This window comes from Dermacentor albipictus, unplaced genomic scaffold (genome assembly GCF_038994185.2).
Source record: "Dermacentor albipictus isolate Rhodes 1998 colony unplaced genomic scaffold, USDA_Dalb.pri_finalv2 scaffold_17, whole genome shotgun sequence".
NCBI lineage: Eukaryota > Metazoa > Arthropoda > Arachnida > Ixodida > Ixodidae > Dermacentor > Dermacentor albipictus.
In genome coordinates, this window is record NW_027225571.1 from 6,964,812 (window position 1) to 6,985,523 (window position 20,712).

The 20,712-nt window shown below is 44.3% G+C and overlaps 2 protein-coding genes across 2 annotated transcripts; both read right to left on the bottom strand.

Moving 5' to 3' along the window:
* Positions 1–1,464: 1,464 nt before the first annotated feature.
* On the bottom strand, positions 1,465–14,081 carry LOC139052050 (uncharacterized). Its single transcript, XM_070529121.1, has 5 exons — positions 14,021–14,081; positions 13,605–13,904; positions 3,267–3,461; positions 2,396–2,842; positions 1,465–1,691 (listed from the first exon to the last, which is right to left on the bottom strand). Exons 2-5 carry the CDS (start codon positions 13,891–13,893, stop codon positions 1,465–1,467), a joined length of 1,158 nt encoding a protein of 385 aa, XP_070385222.1. The 5' UTR covers positions 13,894–13,904; positions 14,021–14,081.
* LOC139052051 (telokin-like) lies at positions 14,043–20,574 on the bottom strand. The gene is made up of 5 exons (XM_070529122.1): positions 20,552–20,574; positions 18,221–18,420; positions 17,884–18,095; positions 16,823–17,043; positions 14,043–14,080 (listed from the first exon to the last, which is right to left on the bottom strand). The coding sequence occupies exons 2-5, from the start codon at positions 18,308–18,310 to the stop codon at positions 14,043–14,045; spliced, it is 561 nt and encodes a 186-aa protein (XP_070385223.1). The 5' UTR covers positions 18,311–18,420; positions 20,552–20,574.
* Positions 20,575–20,712: the final 138 nt, after the last annotated feature.

Sequence of the window (20,712 nt, forward strand, 5' to 3'; positions counted from 1 at the left end):
TTTTGTGCCTTTGTTTGAGTCGTCCCTTCCTTTTTGTAAGAGGAAGCGCAAGACAACTATAAACAACCTCTCAAGGTTGCAGTTCTACTCAGTAGGCAAGAAAAAGAAAGAAAGAAAGAAAGAAAGGAAGAAAGAAAGAAAGAAAGAAAGAAAGAAAGAAAGAAAGAAAGAAAGAAAGAAAGAAAGAAAGAAACGAATGAAGGAAGAAAGGGAAAGTAACAAAGTAACTGGGACTGAGAAGAGAACAGCCAGAATGTGGCGACCGTCTCACATTTCAGTTTTTTTCCAACGGTTGCGTATGAATAACAGCGTTCTCTTCTTCCGATTCCCTCCATTTGTATTATTGCTTTACTCTTGTTATTTTTCTTTTATTGTGCTAGCTACCAGCCTTCTTGTCCCGTACCTTCTCGAAGAGTTGACTGTTGGGCTAGTTGGTCGTTCATATTTGAAGTAGTAGCCTAGCGCGAATAAAACCACGGACACAAGAAAGACCCACAACGACAAGCGCTACTCACAACAGTTGTGAGTAGCGCTTGTCCTTGTCCGTCTTTCTTGTGTCCGTGGTTTTATTTGCGCTAGGCTACTACTTCAAAAATGCGTACCTTCTCGCTTCCTTCGCATCCCGCCCTAACCCCTATCCCCCGTTTCTTCTCTGCCATGCCTTATGTGGAGCAGGTCGGCACATTTTTGTGCTTTTATTTGTGTTGTCAAATCACTAATTATTAATAACTGAAGAACCTTGCCGAGTAGAAAGACGCTTTGACAGAAATTGTGTATTGAGAGCCAAGTAGGTGCCCGTAAATGGCACTCAACGATCGCACAATGTACGTGACTCCTCGGCTCTAGCACGTATTATGCTATACGTCGTTAGAATGGTTCGACAGGAAGTCGTGCTAGATAGCTGAATCCCTAACAAAAAAAAAATGCTGGAAGCCGAGAAATGTAACCAAATTGTGTACTGACGCACTGAGGATGGTCTCACTGAGCACATTTGGGGAATTATTTTTCGCCCGCGTACAGAAGTATACAAATGTTCCATGACGTAACGTCGGCATAAATTGAAGCGCGAACAGTAACGAAGGAAGGAGCACCTTTTACACGTTTCTACTTGAAAGTGCGACGTGTAATCGCTCTGTATCCGGTTTCTATTAGTCCCAAGTGTACGCTGTGGAATCTGAATTAAACCGATGTGACAAATGTAGGTGAAGATGGAAACGAAACAACGCATTGGGGTAGTTTCGGAATTGTTCACGTTTGAATTTATGCTGACAGCGTACGTCAATGTGTGAGTGGAAATAGAGACTGTATATAAATGATAATTTGGAACTTTCCTGTGTCGTCTGGAAGTATTCTGGAGTCTGGAATTAGCCATCCAAACACTTGTGAAAGAAATTGAAGTTGAGTCGCTCTAAATATGGGTTATTTATGCATACACTGCCGCGCTACCACGAGCTAAATTTTTTTCTAGAAATCATAGGACAGCATGGTGGCAAGCTCAAGTTGTGTTACAGGTGAATGAGCAATGTTGACTTCCTTACGTTGCAGGGTATCCCACAAGGACTTCGACGTCTTCCAATGGAGCAACGAACTTGGGAGGCATTCCAGGTTCAGATGTTCTGAACCAAATTCTTCAGGTGGCATTCTTTCAGGAGCTTCAGGAGTCCTTCGCCCACTTGGTGGCTTTCTGGCATCTGAAATAAACGAAATGCGACAAATACAAGCACAATAAGAAAAAACACAATGGTGAGTTTCGGAGACTTGAATAAAAATACCGGTTTGTGTTCACAGACGAGGCCAAATTACCGCAGTTTTTGCACGCACCTAGTTTATTTGTGTTGAATTTCGGTTTTCTGCCGACCATTCTCATATTGCAGGTAAATGCACGTTTCCCTTGATATATAAATGGGGTGACGTACAAGTCACATGCAAACACAGCGTATGTTAAGGACCTTGTAAGCGGTATAATATTCGTAAAGTCGCGTAGGAGCTCAAAAGAGGCACCCTGCTAGTCGCAGACGTTGGAGGTGCTTCTATCTCCGATGATCATTGGTGCGAGCAAATAAAGCACTCAAGCGGCTTACAGCAGCATAAGTGATGCTGTTAGTCGCACATGTAAAAGGAAAATCGTTATAAGTATATTGCTAGTGTTACGAACCCAACCACCATGACGGAGTTAAATACATTTACAAAGTAGCTCTGTATGCACAAATCAGAAATATTAAATAAATCAATAATCGCTTGAAGACATTGACTTGGCTCTGTCTGAACGTCTCATAAATAAACAAAAGAGCATCTGAACGATGGCTGTCAGTGCGCGTGGCTAGTGACAGGGGACGACGCGACATTGGCTGCCTTCATGCCGTGAAGGCGACGAAAATGCATGACCAACCCTCACCTCTTGGCGCCAACCTGTCCGTCTCGACGGAAGGAGGCCTTTCAGTTGGATACGGTTCCGTGGGTTCGAGGAACCAGGGCGACTCCGGCCTCGGGGGCTCCTTTCGTTGGACGGGCTCAGTGACTGGCGGCCTCTCAGCGAGCTCTCCCGGCCTGAGGGGCCTGGGCGGTTCTGCCCGTGGTGGCCTTCCGGGCCGTGTCTTCTCGGCGCTCGGCGGCCTCTCGGGCCTGGGCGGCCTCTCCGCGCTCGGGAGCCGTTCGGGCAATCTCGGCGGCGGCCTCTCGGGCTCGGCCGGTTCCTCCTCCTCCTTGGGTGCCTCCTTCGGCGAAGCGGAACAGAACATGCTGAACGGCCATGTCGGCTTCAAAACAGTGGTGAGGAATTCGATGGCGCTCTCTTTCGCCGTCTGAAAAGCCGTCTTCTCCGGCTTTTCAGGCGGCGGGGACTCTGGAAGACGCGAAGAACGAAACGACGTTGTTGAGTTGGATCGCGGCTCGGAACTAGATCATGATAGAGGGCAAAATCACAGAAAGGCTGCAAAGTGGCAGGCAGGTTGAAGCAATCCCTAGAAAATCTAGTCAACATTTTGGTCAGTGCATGCATGTTTGTGCAGTATAATGCTAGGTACACTTAGCAAATGTTGTCCTGCCCTTAAGGTTACTTAAGCAGTCAACGGGGCTAGTTGATGGACGTTTATGATCATATTGCGCTTACTGTTACACAGAGGAACGATAAGGACAGCACGCGGACGTACTTGCGCTACGTACGTCCATGTGCTGTCCCTATCGTTCGTCTGTGTAACACTAAGCGCAATATGGTCATGTACTTAAACAATTTTTCCCAAAGCGTGTAAGATATATCTTTAGATCACCTTTCGGCCTTGACAGCTTCCGGATCTGTGGCACGATTGTTTCCTTAAAGCTCAACTCCGACTCCGACTCAAAGCTTTGGTATTCGTCGTCTGATGGCTTCCTTCGTGGTTGTTTGGACTGAAGAAACGCAGGAACCTTGTGCGACTTTTCCTCTTGTGGTGGGTGGAATTCTTCTGGCTTGTGTTCCTCGGGCTCTTTATTTTTAAAAAGAAAAGCCAGGGCCATACCCAGGAATTCTGGACAAGCGTTGGGTTTCCTTTTTCGCCACCACGTGGCGTATCCACCTTAATGATTTGAAATTCGCGCCGTGACGTATGCCATGACGCACAACAAAAGAAAACATAATAAAAAGAAGCGCCCCCTGAGACTGTTGCTTCACCTCGGTATTTGAAAACGAGCGCGCTCATGTATCGGCCTTATCTGGCACTTGCCCGACTGGCAATGAATCGACTATTTTGCTAGACACCTTGCCAGACAGCTCGTCGGCATTCCGTGTAAGATGTCTGGCCGAGATAACGGCTCCCGCAAAGCTTCCCTTTGGTTTCCTTCGTTGTATTTTCCTACTATTTATTAATAATAATATTTGGGGTTTTACGTGCCAAATCCACTTTCTGATTATGAGGCACGCCGTAGTGGAGGACTCCGGAAATTTTGACCACCTGGGGTTCTTTAACGTGCACCTAAATCTAAGCACACGGGTGTTTTCGCATTTCGCCCCCATCGAACTGCGGCCGCCGTGGCCGGGATTCGATCCCGCGACCTCGTGCTCAGCAGCCCAACACCATAGCCACTGAGCAACCACGGCGGGTTCCCATTATTTGTTCACCACTGCAGCCGTGGGCTTCCATATAGTCAGCTTTGTGCTTCGTGGGTTTCCGATAGATCCGGAATTATTGAATAAGAGGAAGCCTTAGCTAGGGCATATCTTCGATGCCGGCCGCTCAAATACATGTAAAAGGCATGATTTTGTGAGAAAATGGCTCAACGACCTGAATGAGAATTGCCGCATTTAAGAGAGAACGTGTAGCATTTGAGAGCGAACGTTAAGTCACAGTGATTGCACCAAAAATAATTTCGATTTGGGCCATAGAAATATTGACAAGACGTCGGAAATCAGTAAATCTGAAAAAAGAATAGAAGTACGAAGTTTACAAATCCACTCGTTAGCATCAAAAACTAATATCACATCTCTATGTTGGAGCATCTCAATCGGGCAAGTTTGACGCATGAATTTATGACGTATGTGAGGTTGTTACAATGTTTGTCAAGGTTTTGCGAATGCCACATTCAGGAGTTAGTGACGTATTTCAGGGTGGGATATGTTGTATCATTTTCGTCTGCAATAAATGAAATATTAGGTGCAGCTTAGAGAATTGCGACATTATTTTTAGTTGGTACGGTGCGGGGTTGTATACTTCAGGTAGCGTTTTTTTTTTAATTTCGCATTTTTTTCAGAGTTTTAAAAAAGTGGAAGTTATATAAAAATTCGTGGTTTCTGAAATCTCATTTTAACGGTTTCTTTTGAGTTCAACATAACTAATTTTTTCGGTGCAGTGATTGTCAGAAGAAACCATTGCTCATTTCCCATGTAGGAGCTAAAGCTTCCGGTTAGGTTCAATTTAGAATATTATTGCTGAAAGAAGAAGCAAGACGGGTAGCGTATTTACAGTATGGGGGCCGCAATTCGATGGGGGCGAAAATGCGAAAACACCCTTGTACTTAGATTTAGGTGTACGTTGAAGAATCCCAGGTGGTCGAAATTTTCCTGAGTCTTCCACTATGGCGTACCTCATAATCAGATGGTGGTTTTGGCAGGTAAAGCTCCATAATTTAATTTTTTTGTAAGTTCCAGAATCTGCAGTAATTTACAGTAATTGTCAAAGACAATTCTACTGCAGTCTAGTTTCTGAAGCATTGTCTTTTTCAGTCCCAAGCTCGTGCTCACCTTCCTCAGCGTTGTGCAGAGCTGTGTAACGTATTTCCACCAGGCGTGGAAGCGCCATTCCGCTGATTTTTATGCTGAAACGGACTAGTAGCGTTTTAGGCAGCTGACAAGTACGACGTCATGGGATGTCTGGATGGAGCGAGTAGTAGGTGCGGCTGGAGAGATCTCATAGGTTACGTCGCTTACCTGACAAAAGACCCGGTAAGGCCGGAATAGCGCGACATTAGTTTTTTCGAGCGGCCGAAGCGGCGGCTGAGAGATCGCAGAAGGACAAGATCCCTGGGTACATAATCGGCGTCCCGGTGACTAATCTCACAAATGCTTTTCTGCGTTTTCTAAGAAGCACAAAGGCGACGGTGAGCAACTTGGCATGTTTGTTGGGCTCGAGCAATTACATGGCGGGTATACTGAAACACGGGCTGTTGAGTGGTAGACAGTATTGTATAAAAGGCAATACTGGATCTCGGCCGTACAAGGAATAAAATGGCGAGTAAACTATAGTGTCGTAGCGTGAATAATTGTACGCGAATGTGACAAAAGTGAGAGCAGTATCTTAATCAAGATGGTTTTCAGAAACACAGATGGAGAGCTTGTCCGTTATTGATCGAATAAGCCGCCCCCTAAGATCGTTCTTCTGAGGGTGGGATGCTGTACGAAGTTTATGTTTGGTAGAACAGGAGCGGAGCAAGTAGACCACAACTGTAGCGAGGAAGGAGCGACCCCTGTCGGTAAGAAGTTGACGAGAAGCGCCGTGGTGAACATGATGTTGTGCAAGAGGAAGTAGGCGACGTCTCTTGGAAGGGTTCTAGTGAACCCGAACCAAGTTGTACAATCAGTTGCGACGCCAATCCATTTGTTGCATCAGCCAGATGTGGGGAAAGGGGCCAACAGGCAAGAAGGGTTCGGTAGGATCGCCAAGAGGTAGGAGTAAACCATCAGTGAGAACAGATGGCTTCTTCTGTAGTTGACGCAACTCACAAGAAGCGACGTAGCGGCGGGCCGATTGGTACAGACCAGGACGTAAGAATCGTTGCCAGACACGGTCGTACGTACTGATACCCCGAGGTAGCGAAAAGTTGGTAGATCGTGCAGCTTGGACAGAAGGATCAACAAGAGAAGTAACTGTACTGTAAAATAGGGAGCAGTGGGGCTGTGGCTAGGAGAGAGACAACGACGACGAAAAAGAACAACCTTGTTTCGGTGCTCGGTCGGCTACACTACCTCTCGCTGCTCCAACGTTCTAGTCGCGAACGCTTAGTGCTCAAAGTGCTTCGCGACACTATGTAATAATTCTTGCAGCCTTGGGAGCACAGAAATATCCAACAGGAGATTTACATATTCCACATGATCTAGATGTGAGCTTGTACATGATAGCACGTATCCTGGATCTCAGCACTGTTCGGTAGTGAGGTTAGCGAAGCACATTGGGAAAATGCAGAAGCAGAAGCATAGCTCACAGGAACATCAGGAGCATCGTCTAGGTGGTAGTACTAGAAGTTGGCATGTTGGTGTAAACTCGTACAAGGAACCGTTTGTACGGCAGACAACTCCACAGTCGGTGCCTCTCTCCTCTTACGAGTCATGTTGTATGGTTGTGCATACATTTCCTCCTATGCATATGCGGCAATGCCTTCTGCGCGTGAGACCATGTGCGGTTCACAAATGATTCCAGCATGCCCATCGACGGGAAACAATGCATCTTTATTATTATTATTATTATTATTATTAGTAGTAGTAGTAGTAGTAGTAGTAGTAGTAGTAGTAGTAGTAGTCGTAGTAGTAGTAGTAGTAGTAGTTGTAGTAGTATTAGTAGTAGTAGTAGTAGTATTGGCGGAGCACTTGAAGCCTGCTTTACCTCCGCCGCATGACAGCCCGATACTTCGCGACCTCCAGGATCGACCAAAATTCTTGCTCCCTGACACGACAAATGCATTTCGGTGCAGAGGCACACAGCTCCGCTGCGAAAGCGCCTGTACAGTCAGTATTGCCACCCTGTATTTTGTCTCGATGGCACCATCACCATTGGCACGGTCCCGCTAGGAGCTACTAGCGGTTCGCGTTCGTTATCTTCCTTGCGTCTTGACGGCGATGACGCGCTAAATCTGCACTATCATTGCGTCGTGCACCCCTACTTCGACTAAGCCAGCTTTCGGCGGCACACTTTCGCTGTTGTATTGACATTAAACGTTTAAACTGCTTGATTTCGAAAAAAAAGCAAATGTACACCAAAAGCGGACTGGCCGCAAGGAACGTACTCACGGAGTGATGCTATTGATCACATTATCACGAAAGACTGGGCTCGGTCAGGCCGCCCTTAAAGACGGTCTTTTTCAGCGTCAGTTATGCTTTCAGAGTTTATCTGTAGAAGATTTGTAAAATAGAAGCATGTGTATTAATTATTCGCTCAGCTAGGTAGTCTCGAGGACTGGCTCCAAGCTACTCATGTCCGTTACCCGCCTAAGATCAATTATTGACAATTTTATTATCGTACCTTCGTTTATTACGCGAACAACTGTTCAGCTTACTCCGTATGTAGAGGCTAAAAATTTCAACACTGGAATGATAGCAATAATGTCAGCAAGATTTAGATTGCGCTATTAAAGTTTGGCGCCGTTAAAAAGTAACTGCCTGGATATTCATGGTGCAGTACGCTTCTGTTAAAGCAGGTGCAAATGCTCCGATGGGTTTTCTTGGCGCAATTCAAGTTCATCAACTTAAGCACATGCGCCCAACAGTACACTTCTGCTTTTACTACGGACTCTCCTACGTCATACAAGAAGCACTTCAGCGCTACGGTATATCACACAATGTGTGCGAGAACATTGTGCGTGCTCCCGATTACATATATGAGCGTTGGTGACATCAGGCTCGGTTTCTGGCGTCATTAAGAATAAGAACAGCTGCCTGGTGGAAATCAATGCAAAATTATTATGGTGCATTGTATCAAATACAGTACCGCGCACGTGTGTGTTAGAACAAAAAGTACTGAAGTATTGGGATGAGTGCTTTGCGGAATATATTTTAACTGGCTATTGTTAACACATAAAGAAAAAAATACCGCTATTTTTTCTAGAATTATTGCTGATATACGTATGCAGTCAATGCAAACATGAGTTCCGACCTAGTGCCCGTGGTGGAAGCAGCCCCAAACCGCACGGCTACATTGGCAGACGAAATATTGGTTGATAAGGGCGAAAGTCTAAAGTGGCTCGTTGCAATGGCTCATACCCGAAAAAAGAACGACATAATCAGGAATGGCCCATACCCTCGTAAGCAAGCAAATATGCAATGGCTGAATATGCATATACATTGTTTGACTATGCGTTTGACTTGCTGTTGAATTGACACCATGTAATTATTCGTCTTTTCATTAAACATCATAATTCCCGATTTCTCTCTGCTAAACTTAAGGCCTAGGTTTGTCGCTGCGTAGCCACAAACATTCGCTCGTGTATAAATCACATTCATTCTCGATAGTGGCAGAATGTCGTCATCACACATCATTCCGGGAACCTTCTGTTGCGCGATTTGTCAATTACTCATGCAAGATAAATCAGACCCTAATTCACTGTTCTGATTCCTGATGACGCCAGAAAACCAAGCCTGATGCTGCGAACGCTCAGAAATCTATTAGGGAGAGCAAATAATGCTACCGCACACCTTTTGTGATGTACCGTGGCGCTGAGGCGTTTCTTGAACAATGTAGGAGAATACATTGTAAAGACAGAGGTGCATGCTTCGATGCATGTGTTCTAAGTTTATCAACTTGAATTGTGCCAAGAAAACCTGTCCGAGCATTCGCACCTGCTTTATTAGATGCCTACTATACTATCAATATACAGGTGGCCTTTTTTAACGGCACCAAATTTTAAGAAATAGATCAATGTAAATCTTCCTGACATTATTGTCATTCGAGTGTTCAGACGGTAACCTCCGGATACCGAGATAGTTGAGCAGTTGTGTGCGTAATTCACGAATGTGTGTTGATTATCTTTTAAATAATTGATCTTGGGTGGCTAAAGCGAATGAGCAGTTTGGAGTCTGTCTTGGACATTGTATAGTTGAGCGAGTATATGCTTATTAAACATGATCCTGTAAGGGTAAGAACAAATATCTTGCAATTAAGCGCTCTCTGAAAGCCTAACTGATGCGGAAAAAGGTGGAGGGTAACGTCGACCAGACTGCTTCCAGCCTTTTGAGATATTGTCATGAATGACACGGCCCCATGAGCATGTTCCTTGCGGCCAGACGACTGTCGATATTTATTCACATTGTTTTTTCCGAAGGCAAGCCGTTTAAAGTTGAAATGTCAATATAGCAACAAACGTGCGCTGCCGAAAGCTCGCTTGGTCACCTAAACGATACACGATTGAATGATAGTGCAGATTTTGCGCGTCATTGCCTTCAAGACATTGCGCTGCCACCGACGGAAGCAAGATAACGAAGTTAAAGTGCTTGGCAGCCTCTTACGGGCCGTGGCAGCCAAGGGGGGCATTACTGACATCGCAGGCGCTTTCTTTTTGTCGATTTCGCTTTCAGAAAGAGATAATGCTACAAATGCAGTGTCATTTGTACTTGTCTCGTGGATTTAAACACGGGCTTTATTGGTCTCCACATCGCGTTTGTTTCCAAGTGTAGGTGTAAGCAGGAAAATGTTCGCCCACACCCGCAAACACGCAAATACCCTCGCACGCACACACACGCACTCTCTCCATCTCGCACGAGCACACACTCTCTTCCTCACACGCATTCACACGCCCTCTTCATCGCGCGCATCGTACGCACAGTTATGTCCGCAGGCATGCATGCTGAAACACGAACAAGCACGGTCGCAGACGTGCACATTGACACGCCGCCATGCATGCGCCGCAAGCAGGCAAGCGCACACAGATGCACTAACACGCAGATGCAGGCATGCACACACGCCGCGAACGCTCACACACACATACGCGCACTCGCGCGCAAGCATATGCACATACGGAGGCACTAACACGCGCACACACTCTCTCCTGGCACGCACACACACGCACACTATCTCTCTCCCTCGCGCATACACACGCTCTCTTTCCCTCGCGCGCACACACATGCTGGAAACAGTGATAGGTGAGCGCGACAGCGATTATACGCCGGCTGTGCGAGATTGATAACACAGAACTTAGTTTAAAGGAAAAAAGAACTTTAAAAGAACTTATATTCTGGTCATGCAGTACAGTTTAACAAAGGAAAACATCGCAGCGTAGTACGCAACATCCGCTTTGTCTGGTCTCTAAACAGCGTCTCTCTCTCTTCTCACACGCACGCACACACACACACACACACGCACGCACGCACGCACACACACACACACACACACACACACACACACACACACACACACACACACACACACTCTGTCTCCCTCGCACACAAACGCACTCTCCCTCACACGCACGTACTCTCTCTCCATCCGTCATACGCATACACACACACGCACACACGCAAGCACAGATATCCATGCGCACACAAACACGCACACATTTTTCGCAATCCTGCATGCTGAAACTCGAAAAGCACACGTTGGCACGCGTACACGTACACACACGCCGCATGCACCGCAAGGGCGCGCACAAGCGCGCACACACGCAGGCACGCACATACGCCGCGAACGCTGACACACGCATACACGCACTCGCGCGCATGCAAACGCAAATACGGAGGTACACGCCCGCACACTCATACACAGAGCGAACATGCGCATAGAACCATACCCAGGCACGCTCAAGACATGCACATGCATAACCACTCTGTACCATCTCGGCTGCTTCTCAAAAGCCTGCACGTGCCAACAGGCTGCATAACACTCCCTCTACCAATACCTTCTCAATGCCAACTGTAATAAATCCCTTTATGGTTTAAATTTGCCGCTTTTTCAAGCCAATTTGTCCTCTGGCGGGAGGGTGCAAAACTGTTTTCTCCTGTCGTTGGACTTCACCGCCCCTGTTTGACTTTCTTTAACTACTTTAACGTACCACCAATGTTCCGACTAAGTGCCAAAATGCATATTTTGCTAGAAGGGACTACCCTCTTGTTGTAGTCATTTGAAACTTTTTGACCCTCGCCCTATATTCTGAAATATAAATTAGAAAAAAAAATTTTCCCATTGAGTTACACTTGTGCGTTGCTGTGAAGTTCCGGAGGAGAATGTCCAGAATTCCTGGACATGATAAGTTGCTACGCTGCTAACTGGCTGTTTGAGCACAAAAATGCAGCTATAAGCGAATGAAATTCTTGTTTCTCTCTCTTCATGAGATCCCTAGAGAGAGGACGTGGGTGAAAAGCCTGTGTAGGCAGTCTGAAGACCAAGTACACCCTTGGAACCATAACATGATCATGAAATATCCCAGCGTAGCAGCAAACGGGATATTTTAAGATCACCACAATAGCTATATTTACACAAGAATGTAGCTTGCTTGTCTCAAATGAAAAAAAAAGAAAGTCATTGTTTGAAGACGTACAAAAGCCCGCGCAGTGACATATAAGCATGTGGAAATCAGTATGTCACAATAACGGAGCAAAACGTAAGAGATAAATAAGAAAGCGCGCACAATATTTCACGCAATGAAAAGCGGCAGGTTATGCGTCTCACATAACCCGCAAAAATAGAGTTCTTTATTTACTCAACCTTTGTGACCCACAGGCGAAAGCATAATGTAAGGTTAGATAAAAAGTCAAAGAAAGTTGTACGAACCGGCGCACGCATAACCGCATGCAACTCGACAGAGTATGGTGAAATGCATACTTGATGAAAAGAGCCCTACGAAGACGCGGACGAAAGAACAACATGTACGACAGACAAGGCGCTACTTCCAACTAAATGTTTTTTGAAGAAACAGAACTTTAAATAGATGCATCCAAGAATGGCCCATCGTGACATCATGACCTCCCTGTCTCTTCAGAAAAGCTATCTCTTTTTCTGTAAGCGTCACTGAAGGGCAACTAATGCACGTGCCCTGGGCCTTTGCAATGTAGCGCTCTTGTAACGCAAAGAACTTTGCAACGCTCTTTTCATCGAGTATGCATAACCAACACCAACTCACCCACATCAAGCTTCTGCTGCTTCAGATATGGTGAAATGCAATGTACTACTAAAAAAATATATGGAAATTTAATCCTTAAAAGCCAAGGTTTTCTGTGGTTAACGAGCATAACGTGTGCAGAGCTTAGAGGTATAAAATCTGCACCTGTGTGTGGCCCCCACAGCACACAAAGCCTGGATCACGACGACGCTGAGATAAAAAAAAAAAAAGAGAACACGCTCTTGTTGCGATCTACAAACAGTTTATAGGATGGACAGTTGGGCTTCATTAGTGGCTCTCATGCTTAAGGACTTGCTCATCTGATTTTCCAGAGCTACCAGCAGACTCAGAAATGACTGGTAGTGTACACCCGCGAGCAAAAGTTTACGGACCACAGGGTCGCCGGAAAAACATAATTTCTTCGTAATTAACACGCATAAACGGAAACTGACGAGTGCATTAGAAAATTCGTAATGCCAAGTTCGGACTGCAGTCTTTAATTTCAAGCTGCATTCACAGACAGAGCCGAACATTAGTTTTATCGCGCAGTCCCTGGTACGTATACTTTTGCTCACGGGTGCGCATATTGAGTTATATATAGATTCTCCTTAGATGATGATAATAATAATAATAATAATAATAATAATAATAATAATAATAATAATAATAATAATAATAATAATAATAATAATAAATATTATTATTATTATACGAATTATGTACATTGCACTTTATTAATTATAACTTGATAGCAACACTACAGAAAAAATGGGCTAAGTGTTTCTGTCGTGCCTTCAAAACTATGATGAAATTCTTAACGAACGTAGACCGAATTTCCAGCTTTCTAGCTTTGTAGTAAGCAAATCAGAAGGCATTTACTTCGTTAATGCTAGCGCCCAACCAAACACGTTATATGTGAGATAGAGAACACTGGTTTTAAACAAAGCTCAATTTTCCTGCCTCATCTGCTTCAATCAAACTAGCAGTGCATGTGAGTAGGCTGCGCTTCCTCACTGCACTCTTACCATAAAGTCTGGCAGAAATAACATTTAGTCGAATACGATGGCTTAGCTGTGAACAATTTTCGAATGACACATATTTCTTCCAGACTTTCGTGTTATTTCACTGCCCCTGAATGCTTGATTGTTTCAAAAACACGTCATTCGATGGGCAATACTGCAAGGATCTCTTGCCAGAACTAAGTGAGCGTGGTGGATTCAAGAAGTTTGACAGGAGGAACGAAATATATATATATACTACACTGCATACGATTCCATAATTGCTAGCATCACCATGCTAAGAGAGCGCATAAATATTTAGTCGCACCAATATCGTACCTCCAGCATGAAGAATGCACTCAGTGGTTTTTTCTCCGGCCTCGTTTACGGCCTTGCAGACATAGCGGCCTTCGGTCGCGGGCATCATTTCGGTGATGTGCAGCATGCTCTTGTCGCTCAGAAGTGTTATTTTGTAGACAGGCATGTAGCTTGGCTCGATCAAGACGCCATTGTGGAACCATTGAACGTTAGGCTTTGGACGTCCCCGTACGGTGCACTCGAGCGTGACCGGGAATCCCAAAGGCTTGTGGTACGTGCTCTGCAAAGGCACTTCGAACCGCGGCCGCATACTCTTGAAGTCTGTAAGACGAAAAGAAAAGGGTGGCCGGCCACCGAGGTTACTGAATTTTCTCAGAATGCCTTATGCAGAAAGGTACTTAGGTAACGCAAGGAAAATAAAAAACTTTAGCTCTCACCTAGACTCAAGCGATGGTCTGATCAATGTATCCGTCGCATGGGCCTCATGGAATTCAGATCTGCAATTAAAGATACAGGAGCGTCACACAATATGTCGTACGACAGTGGTTGTGCCCGTAAGATTGAGGTAGCAAAATCCAGAACATTATTTATTACATTTCTTCAGAAAAAAAAGAAAGAGTGTGGAAATGGGGCGTGCGAAATGGGGAACATAGTAAATAATATGTGCTGTGAAACATGCCAACAAATGAAAGGAAAATGAGGACACAATAAAGATAAATATCTTGTGCACCACCTGCGTCAGTAAATATAGGTGTTAATATAACTTCCTTGGTATTCTGTTCAAACACGATTGATCATGGTCCAAACATATAGAAGAAATCCGTTTTAAAGCTCTAGCACGTTTAGGTCACCTGAAGTATTCACTGCGCTCGTCCCCTAAGGAAACATAATTGCTCACTTATAAAACTCTAGTATGGCCCATCTTGGAATACAGCTGTGCCATTTGGAGCCCGTGTTTGAAATGCGAAAAAAAAAACTAGAATCTGTCAGAAAAAGAAAAGCAATTCCATTTATATAACAGCGTTACGACAAGGACTTCTTCCCCTCTTTTAATCTTACCTCCTTGAACCTGTATTCCCTAACCGAATGGCATCGCGTAGAAAGTCCTAAACTATTTTACACCGCTATTAACACTAAACGTTGCTCATCTTTGGAATACATTAAGTTTGCTAAACCGTCTATTACCAGGAATTTTCGCCCTCTAAATATTGCACCTTTGTATACGCCAGGAATTCAAATATAGTTTTTTTTCCCGATCCATCTAAATGCGAAACCAGCTACCCGATAACATTCGAAATTTGCTATTTGACAAGTTCGTTATGGCAATCACTGGTTGCATACCTTGTGATTCTTAGGACAATGTATTGTATACAATGTATATATGTCTGTATTATGGCCATGTTTTACTTTTCGTTTTTTTTATATATACACTGCACCTGTGTTTCGCTTTGCGTTAGGCACCTTTGATTTTCTCGTACCCCACTCCTGCGATAACCGTCTTACCGTTGTAGTATGTTTAAATAAACAATAAACGAAAAATTGGGATTTTTGTATTGCGAGCTTTTCCCGGAAGATATGCAAGTTCTGTACATTGTAACCAACTTGTAAAACGGGGTTCAGAAAATCTTACAGTTTGACTGCTACAACTGGATATCGTTATATCAGGACTAATTTAATATGACCGGCAAACAATAGCATGCGAAACAAGGGACATGGTGAAAAGAGACAGGCAAACGAGTGCAAACCCTATATACCAAGTTTCTGTTCACGCTAGAAGCCATGCATGAAATGGCTGCTGATGACTTTATTCCATTGCTTAAACTACGATTCACTGAGGAACACACGTTCTGGACGTATGAACCGCTTGCTAAGAAACCTGTGCCCCAACGTGGCCGTTACATTCTAAATTTGTTATGAGAACTGTAACTTTGCTGTGCTTCGCTAATGCTTGAGAGAAATTAATAGTGTTGACACAAAATTACTGGAAGCATTGGCAGGCAATAATGCCCCCTAAATAGTGCGGGGCTTCTTAAGCATATACAGATTGCTGTTTTTGTTAGTTTTCTCAGTCATGAGCGCAGACGAGAGCAAGCTTCTCATCATGGTTTAAGTGTGAAGCCCAAAACTGTCATTGCTCCATATATATGCACGCTGTCGCACATCTTGAAGGCGGTGTCTTAACGAGCTATCGCTCGTGTTCGTTTCTTCCGCATCCGAGAAGTTGTCCCCGTTTCGAACTTAATCAAAGTGGTTCAACGCACCATAAAGCACAAATCTATTTTTGTCTGTTATTCTGATCGTAGCGTACTGCGTGCCTTTATCCTAATACCCTTTAGTTGCTCGACGTTTTCTTCCAGGTGTTTTGCCTAAGCTCTCTGCAAATTTGTGACCTAACAATTTCTCCTGTCAATTTGGTTTCTATAGAAGTATAAGCTTAGAATTTTGGATCGGTCAGTGGCCCAAAGAAGAAAAAAAAAATCGAAGCTTAGGGAAGGAATGGTGCATGCCGTCTGTGAATCTGTTCTATAGGAGCTTGCCAGCCTTGATAGTTGTGTCATATGGCATAGGCTTGACACACCTTTATGGGTTCCTGCTCATATTATAGTTATTTCTTAACTCCTTTCCTTTGCTGCTTGCGCTTTGGCAGATACTCTTGTTTTATGTTGTGAGCACTCTTGTCGCACATTTATTTCCCTTTTCTATAAAAATGCTATTTTCTAACTGCATGGCGCGTTCTTCCACCGTCGTTATATGCCGAGAGATTCAGCTTAGAATCACGCCGACACATTACTGCAAGATTAATTCCAAAATTTCTGATCACCATTATTCTACTGATTCGAATTCATTTGCTCCTCCCCGACAATTTCTTCGTTTTCTTGCCACTGCCTGAATTTCCCAATTTACTTTTGGGTCACCGTGCCCTTTATTATTTTATTTCTATTGGCATTACGCCTACTATATCTTGGTGGTGCGGGATTGCCCTCCCCTTTATTTTAAATTTCTTCTCACCCATGAGGGACCCCAAAGGTAACGTTGTCCTGACCACACACGGCTACAATCTGTTGAACCGTGGTTTGAGAACGTCAGAGATTGAGAGGCAAACTGCTTGGAAAAGCAGCGTTTCTGTTGCGATGTGGCGTGCAGGCTTCGTGTCGCACACTTGGGCTCACGTAATATGCCTGAGGAAACGAGTGTTTTCTGAACCTCAAAACAATGAGCTGTGGTGTTTGCGTACTCACCTAGCTGTATCAGCTCTGCATGGGTAGTGTCAGTACCGTAGCGGTTCTTGGCTTCCACCACGTATTCTGCAAAATCTTCAAGCTTTGTGTGTGCTATTGTAAGAGACGAAATACCCTGGGGGTCATAGTAGACCTGATATTCGAAGGAATGCTTTATCGGTACTCCATTTCGGTACCAGGTTATCTTCGGTTTCGGCATCCCGACAGCTTTGCAGTCCAACCTAAAGAAGAAAATGCAAGCGCGTTTCAGTACTGGTCTGTCAAGTAAAAATCGTTGCTCGTACCAGTTTATTAAGCATTTGGGTCGCTATATTCTTTAGGGATGCCTTCCGCTCGATTCTATGCTCTCTTATCGTCCACCGTTCACGACCGGCTAATCCCATTTATAACGCGGCCTCTGACCACTGTCAAAGCGCGAAAAGAAATAGCATTATAACAGGCATCCCTATAAAATCGCGGCCTTGGTCTGTTACAGTGTGTTCTATGCTCTTACTTCTGATCAAGCATTGCTTGGTGAGAAGTAACATTGTTTGTAATATGAATATAAATTTGCAATAAATCGGTATAATCACCGCTACACATTGTTTTCATCGTTATTGCTATGCTAAGGTAAATGGAGGACAAAGGCAAGTCATGATAGACGAACTGCTTGGGAAGGCTCTTCAGCCACCGGAGAATAAAACGACGATCTTACTGTGGGTGTGCGCACCGAACTTTCAGGGAATGAAAATAACAAGAAAACGGAGAGAACTAAACAGTTACAATGAACTTGAATAATTGTTTATGCTTATCTGCTATGTGGAATTTGTAGCAATCCGCAGAGCACAGTAAGTTCGCAGGTTATGCATTCGTAGGTTCACGAACATTCAGCCTAATGTTACGTTGTAATATCATTCCTCGGGATAGAGTTACGATAGAAATCTTGGTGCTCTAGGTCAAGCAAAGCTTCGCTCAGGAGAATATTTTCTTATTCTTAACGTGCATATCAATTGCTCTTTCAGGTGCAAGCTTTTTTTAAGGCCCGCCAAAGTTGGATGTTACAGAATTGTGCTACAACTCACGTTGCTGGCTGGCCCAATGACACTATGACATCTTCCAAAGGTGCAACCACAACAGGCGCTGAGCCAGGGTCCGACGTTTTCCTTCGCCCACGTTCCCAGGGTTGTACTGGCTCGTAGCATACGGGAATGGCTTCCTTGGGCACGCTTGTGGAACCTCGAGAGACCTTCGTTTTCCTTCGCTTATGATGAGATTTTCGAGGTTTGTGCTTGTCCTGTTTCAAGAGAGAACAGAGCATGCAAAGCTGAATCATTGCGATGCGCCTGTATCCTTATTTTTTTTACTTTATCGTACACCGTCATGATAGCCACAACTACGAGCACATTAAAAAGTACGTACGCCTGGCATCCTCGGTGGCCGGCCGTCATCTCTAGAAAGATCTGGTATTCTTTCCATATCGGACTCGTCCATCTCAGAAACGCTGGGCATTGTGTCCAATGTGTCGTAAGATTCTTCTTGAGTGTGGTCATGGGTATGTGCAGTCCCGGGGGTGTCGTAAGTTGCCGACGCAACTTCGGAGTCTGGGACGTACTCGTACGCTGCAAGTGTACAAACAAGTGAATGATCAGCTCATAGAAGTAGCGTTCTCTGATGCTTCCTAAATGAACTGACAGGTTGTTGAATGCAAAACCACCCAGAACTAATGATAAGCACGAATAAAACGGGATGGGGCGACACCATATTTAGTGCAGAAAAAAAAACGGATCTCGTCTCATACCAGTCGCAACTTTTATTTAGAACCATGCGTTGAGAGCCGTTACAGCACCCTCTCCCTAACAAAAAAAGAAATAAAATAAGAAACAAAAAAGAAAGGAAAACGTGGAAGTCGTGCACTGGCACATAAAGTAGAGACTATCACCAGGGCAGCGAGTACGCATATGCTAACGTGCACTTACATGTAACTGAGGCCTGAATTATGACGCGCTAAGCATTATATATATCTATGCGATTCAGGTAGACGTTCTACCGAAACTTTGTGTACATAAGCGAAACATCTTCTGAAGCATTAAACGCTGTGTACTAATTAACCGCCTTACGAAGCCGATAGATACTGCATCCAAGGAAGCACAGGGAAATGACGTTAGTTTGTTTAAAGTAGAGCGTCCAGTAATTCTAGGAGAGGGGATAAAGTTGTATTTATTTTCATATTCCTAATAAAGAGCGGGCAGACGAAAGTGGAAGACGACTTGCTGCCGGTCAGGCCGCATACAGCGCCGGCAGCTGTCCTCGCTGCACCTTCTTGGGCACTTACGTGGGATAATGTGCGACGTACCCTAGGGCACGGTGTTGTTCCCTAGGCATATCCGCCAGCGCCGCTCACTGCCGGGGCGGCGGATGCGGAATATCCACATCCGGGGCAAAACATAATATCCAAAGCGAAATTAACGCTCAGCTATCGGGCTTCAAGCCTTGGGGCCATGTAAAATGATGCTGCATGGCTTTAGCTTGAGTGCAGCCGTTACAAAAGTTGAATATGGCTGTGAGAAACATTAACGCGACTCCTACAGGATCAAATGAAACATCCGCATGGTGCGACATTGTGCAGGAAAAAAAGAAGCAACTAGGCTGTGATAATTGCGTTCGACAAAGTGTATAAAATCTTTTCACTAATATGCGCTAATTTAATTAATAACACTAACATACAAGGTAAATTATAGAAGCACATCAGCTGTATTTACTGAGAGAAGGGCAAAAAGCGTTAAGCAAATGTTTATATAATGTCAGATTTTCGTTTTTTATAGCTTTTTTGTTTATCTACCATCGCCCACGAATATCTTAGAGGGAACCTTTAGCTCGGGGCCAACTCCAATTTATCTTTACAAATGCGTCTTAAAATTCGCTGCAGCTAAGATAAAAAACTGAATTCTACCAACCGTGGGAAGCAGAATTTTGATTTAAGGCCTCATTGCTTTGATAAATATTGCCGAAAGTAGTAAGTTTACGAAATTGAAGCACAGAGTTTACAAATCTAACTCTGTACCAAAAACAATTATCACAGTTCGGCAAAATGGATGTTAGATTCTCTCAAAGAAAGGAATGTGGAATATGAGTTGTTACTATGTTTACGGAAGTTTTGAAGATGTCCTACTAGAAATTAGTGTTATAATTATGGTAATTTAGCGCAAATTCATACACGGACGCAAAATAACAGAGTGTACAAGGACGGGCACTGGAAGTCGGAGCACACTACTACAAATTAGCGCTACGCTTTAAAGCGATGTATAACACATGTTTTTCCACTTTCGATGCAAGTGCAGTTTATAGAATCGCGATATTTTTGTTGCTTGTTTGCAGCGTTGTAAACATAACGCTTCAGCTTTTTAAACTTTGAGATTTTGGACAATTTTGTAAAATATTATGGCCTTGATCAAAAATATGCTCAACGCTGCCAGCAGGGTGGAATACGGCAGCACATTTCGAAGCAGGGACGTGCGCTGCCAAATTCCATCATGGTTAACCAACTTGCCCACCAGTAAAACTTAAACAGTCAGCAGATTTTAACTTTTTTCTTAAATGCAACAAGCCTAATAAAATTTGGTGGTGTGCATGCCGAGCAAAACGATTCCTCTGCTCCTGTGCAGCTATGTAGGAGCTGGAGCTCCTGGACACCCCCCGTAATGTTTCCTCAGTTACGTGACAGGTCCTGGGACATGGTCGTAGATTGCTTACATTCCACGTTGATATGCGTCCGCGTTACGTCCTACTTTGCTTAGTGGCGAAGTTGGCAGCGACTGTTCTTCTGTTAGCAGTAAGAAAAAGAAAAGATGGAATGGCTGTAGTAAACTAGCGAAGAAGGTTACGTTCAACCGATAAATTTTGCGTAATGATGT

Bases quoted from the DNA above. Each gene is read 5' to 3' on its own strand.
- LOC139052050 (XM_070529121.1), bottom strand. From the start codon at position 13,893: ATGCGGCCGCGGTTCGAAGTGCCTTTGCAGAGCACGTACCACAAGCCT. The intron at 3,462-13,604 runs GTACGATATTGG...TTAAAAATAAAG, and splicing joins GTGCATTCTTCATGCTGGAG to AGCCCGAGGAACACAAGCCA. The intron at 1,692-2,395 runs GTGAGGGTTGGT...CGTTTATTTCAG, and splicing joins GGACAGGTTGGCGCCAAGAG to ATGCCAGAAAGCCACCAAGT.
- LOC139052051 (XM_070529122.1), bottom strand. From the start codon at position 18,310: ATGCCCAGCGTTTCTGAGATGGACGAGTCCGATATGGAAAGAATACCA. The intron at 18,096-18,220 runs GTACGTACTTTT...CTCTTGAAACAG, and splicing joins GGCCACCGAGGATGCCAGGC to GACAAGCACAAACCTCGAAA. The intron at 14,081-16,822 runs GTGAGTACGCAA...CTTTAATTGCAG, and splicing joins TGCAGAGCTGATACAGCTAG to ATCTGAATTCCATGAGGCCC.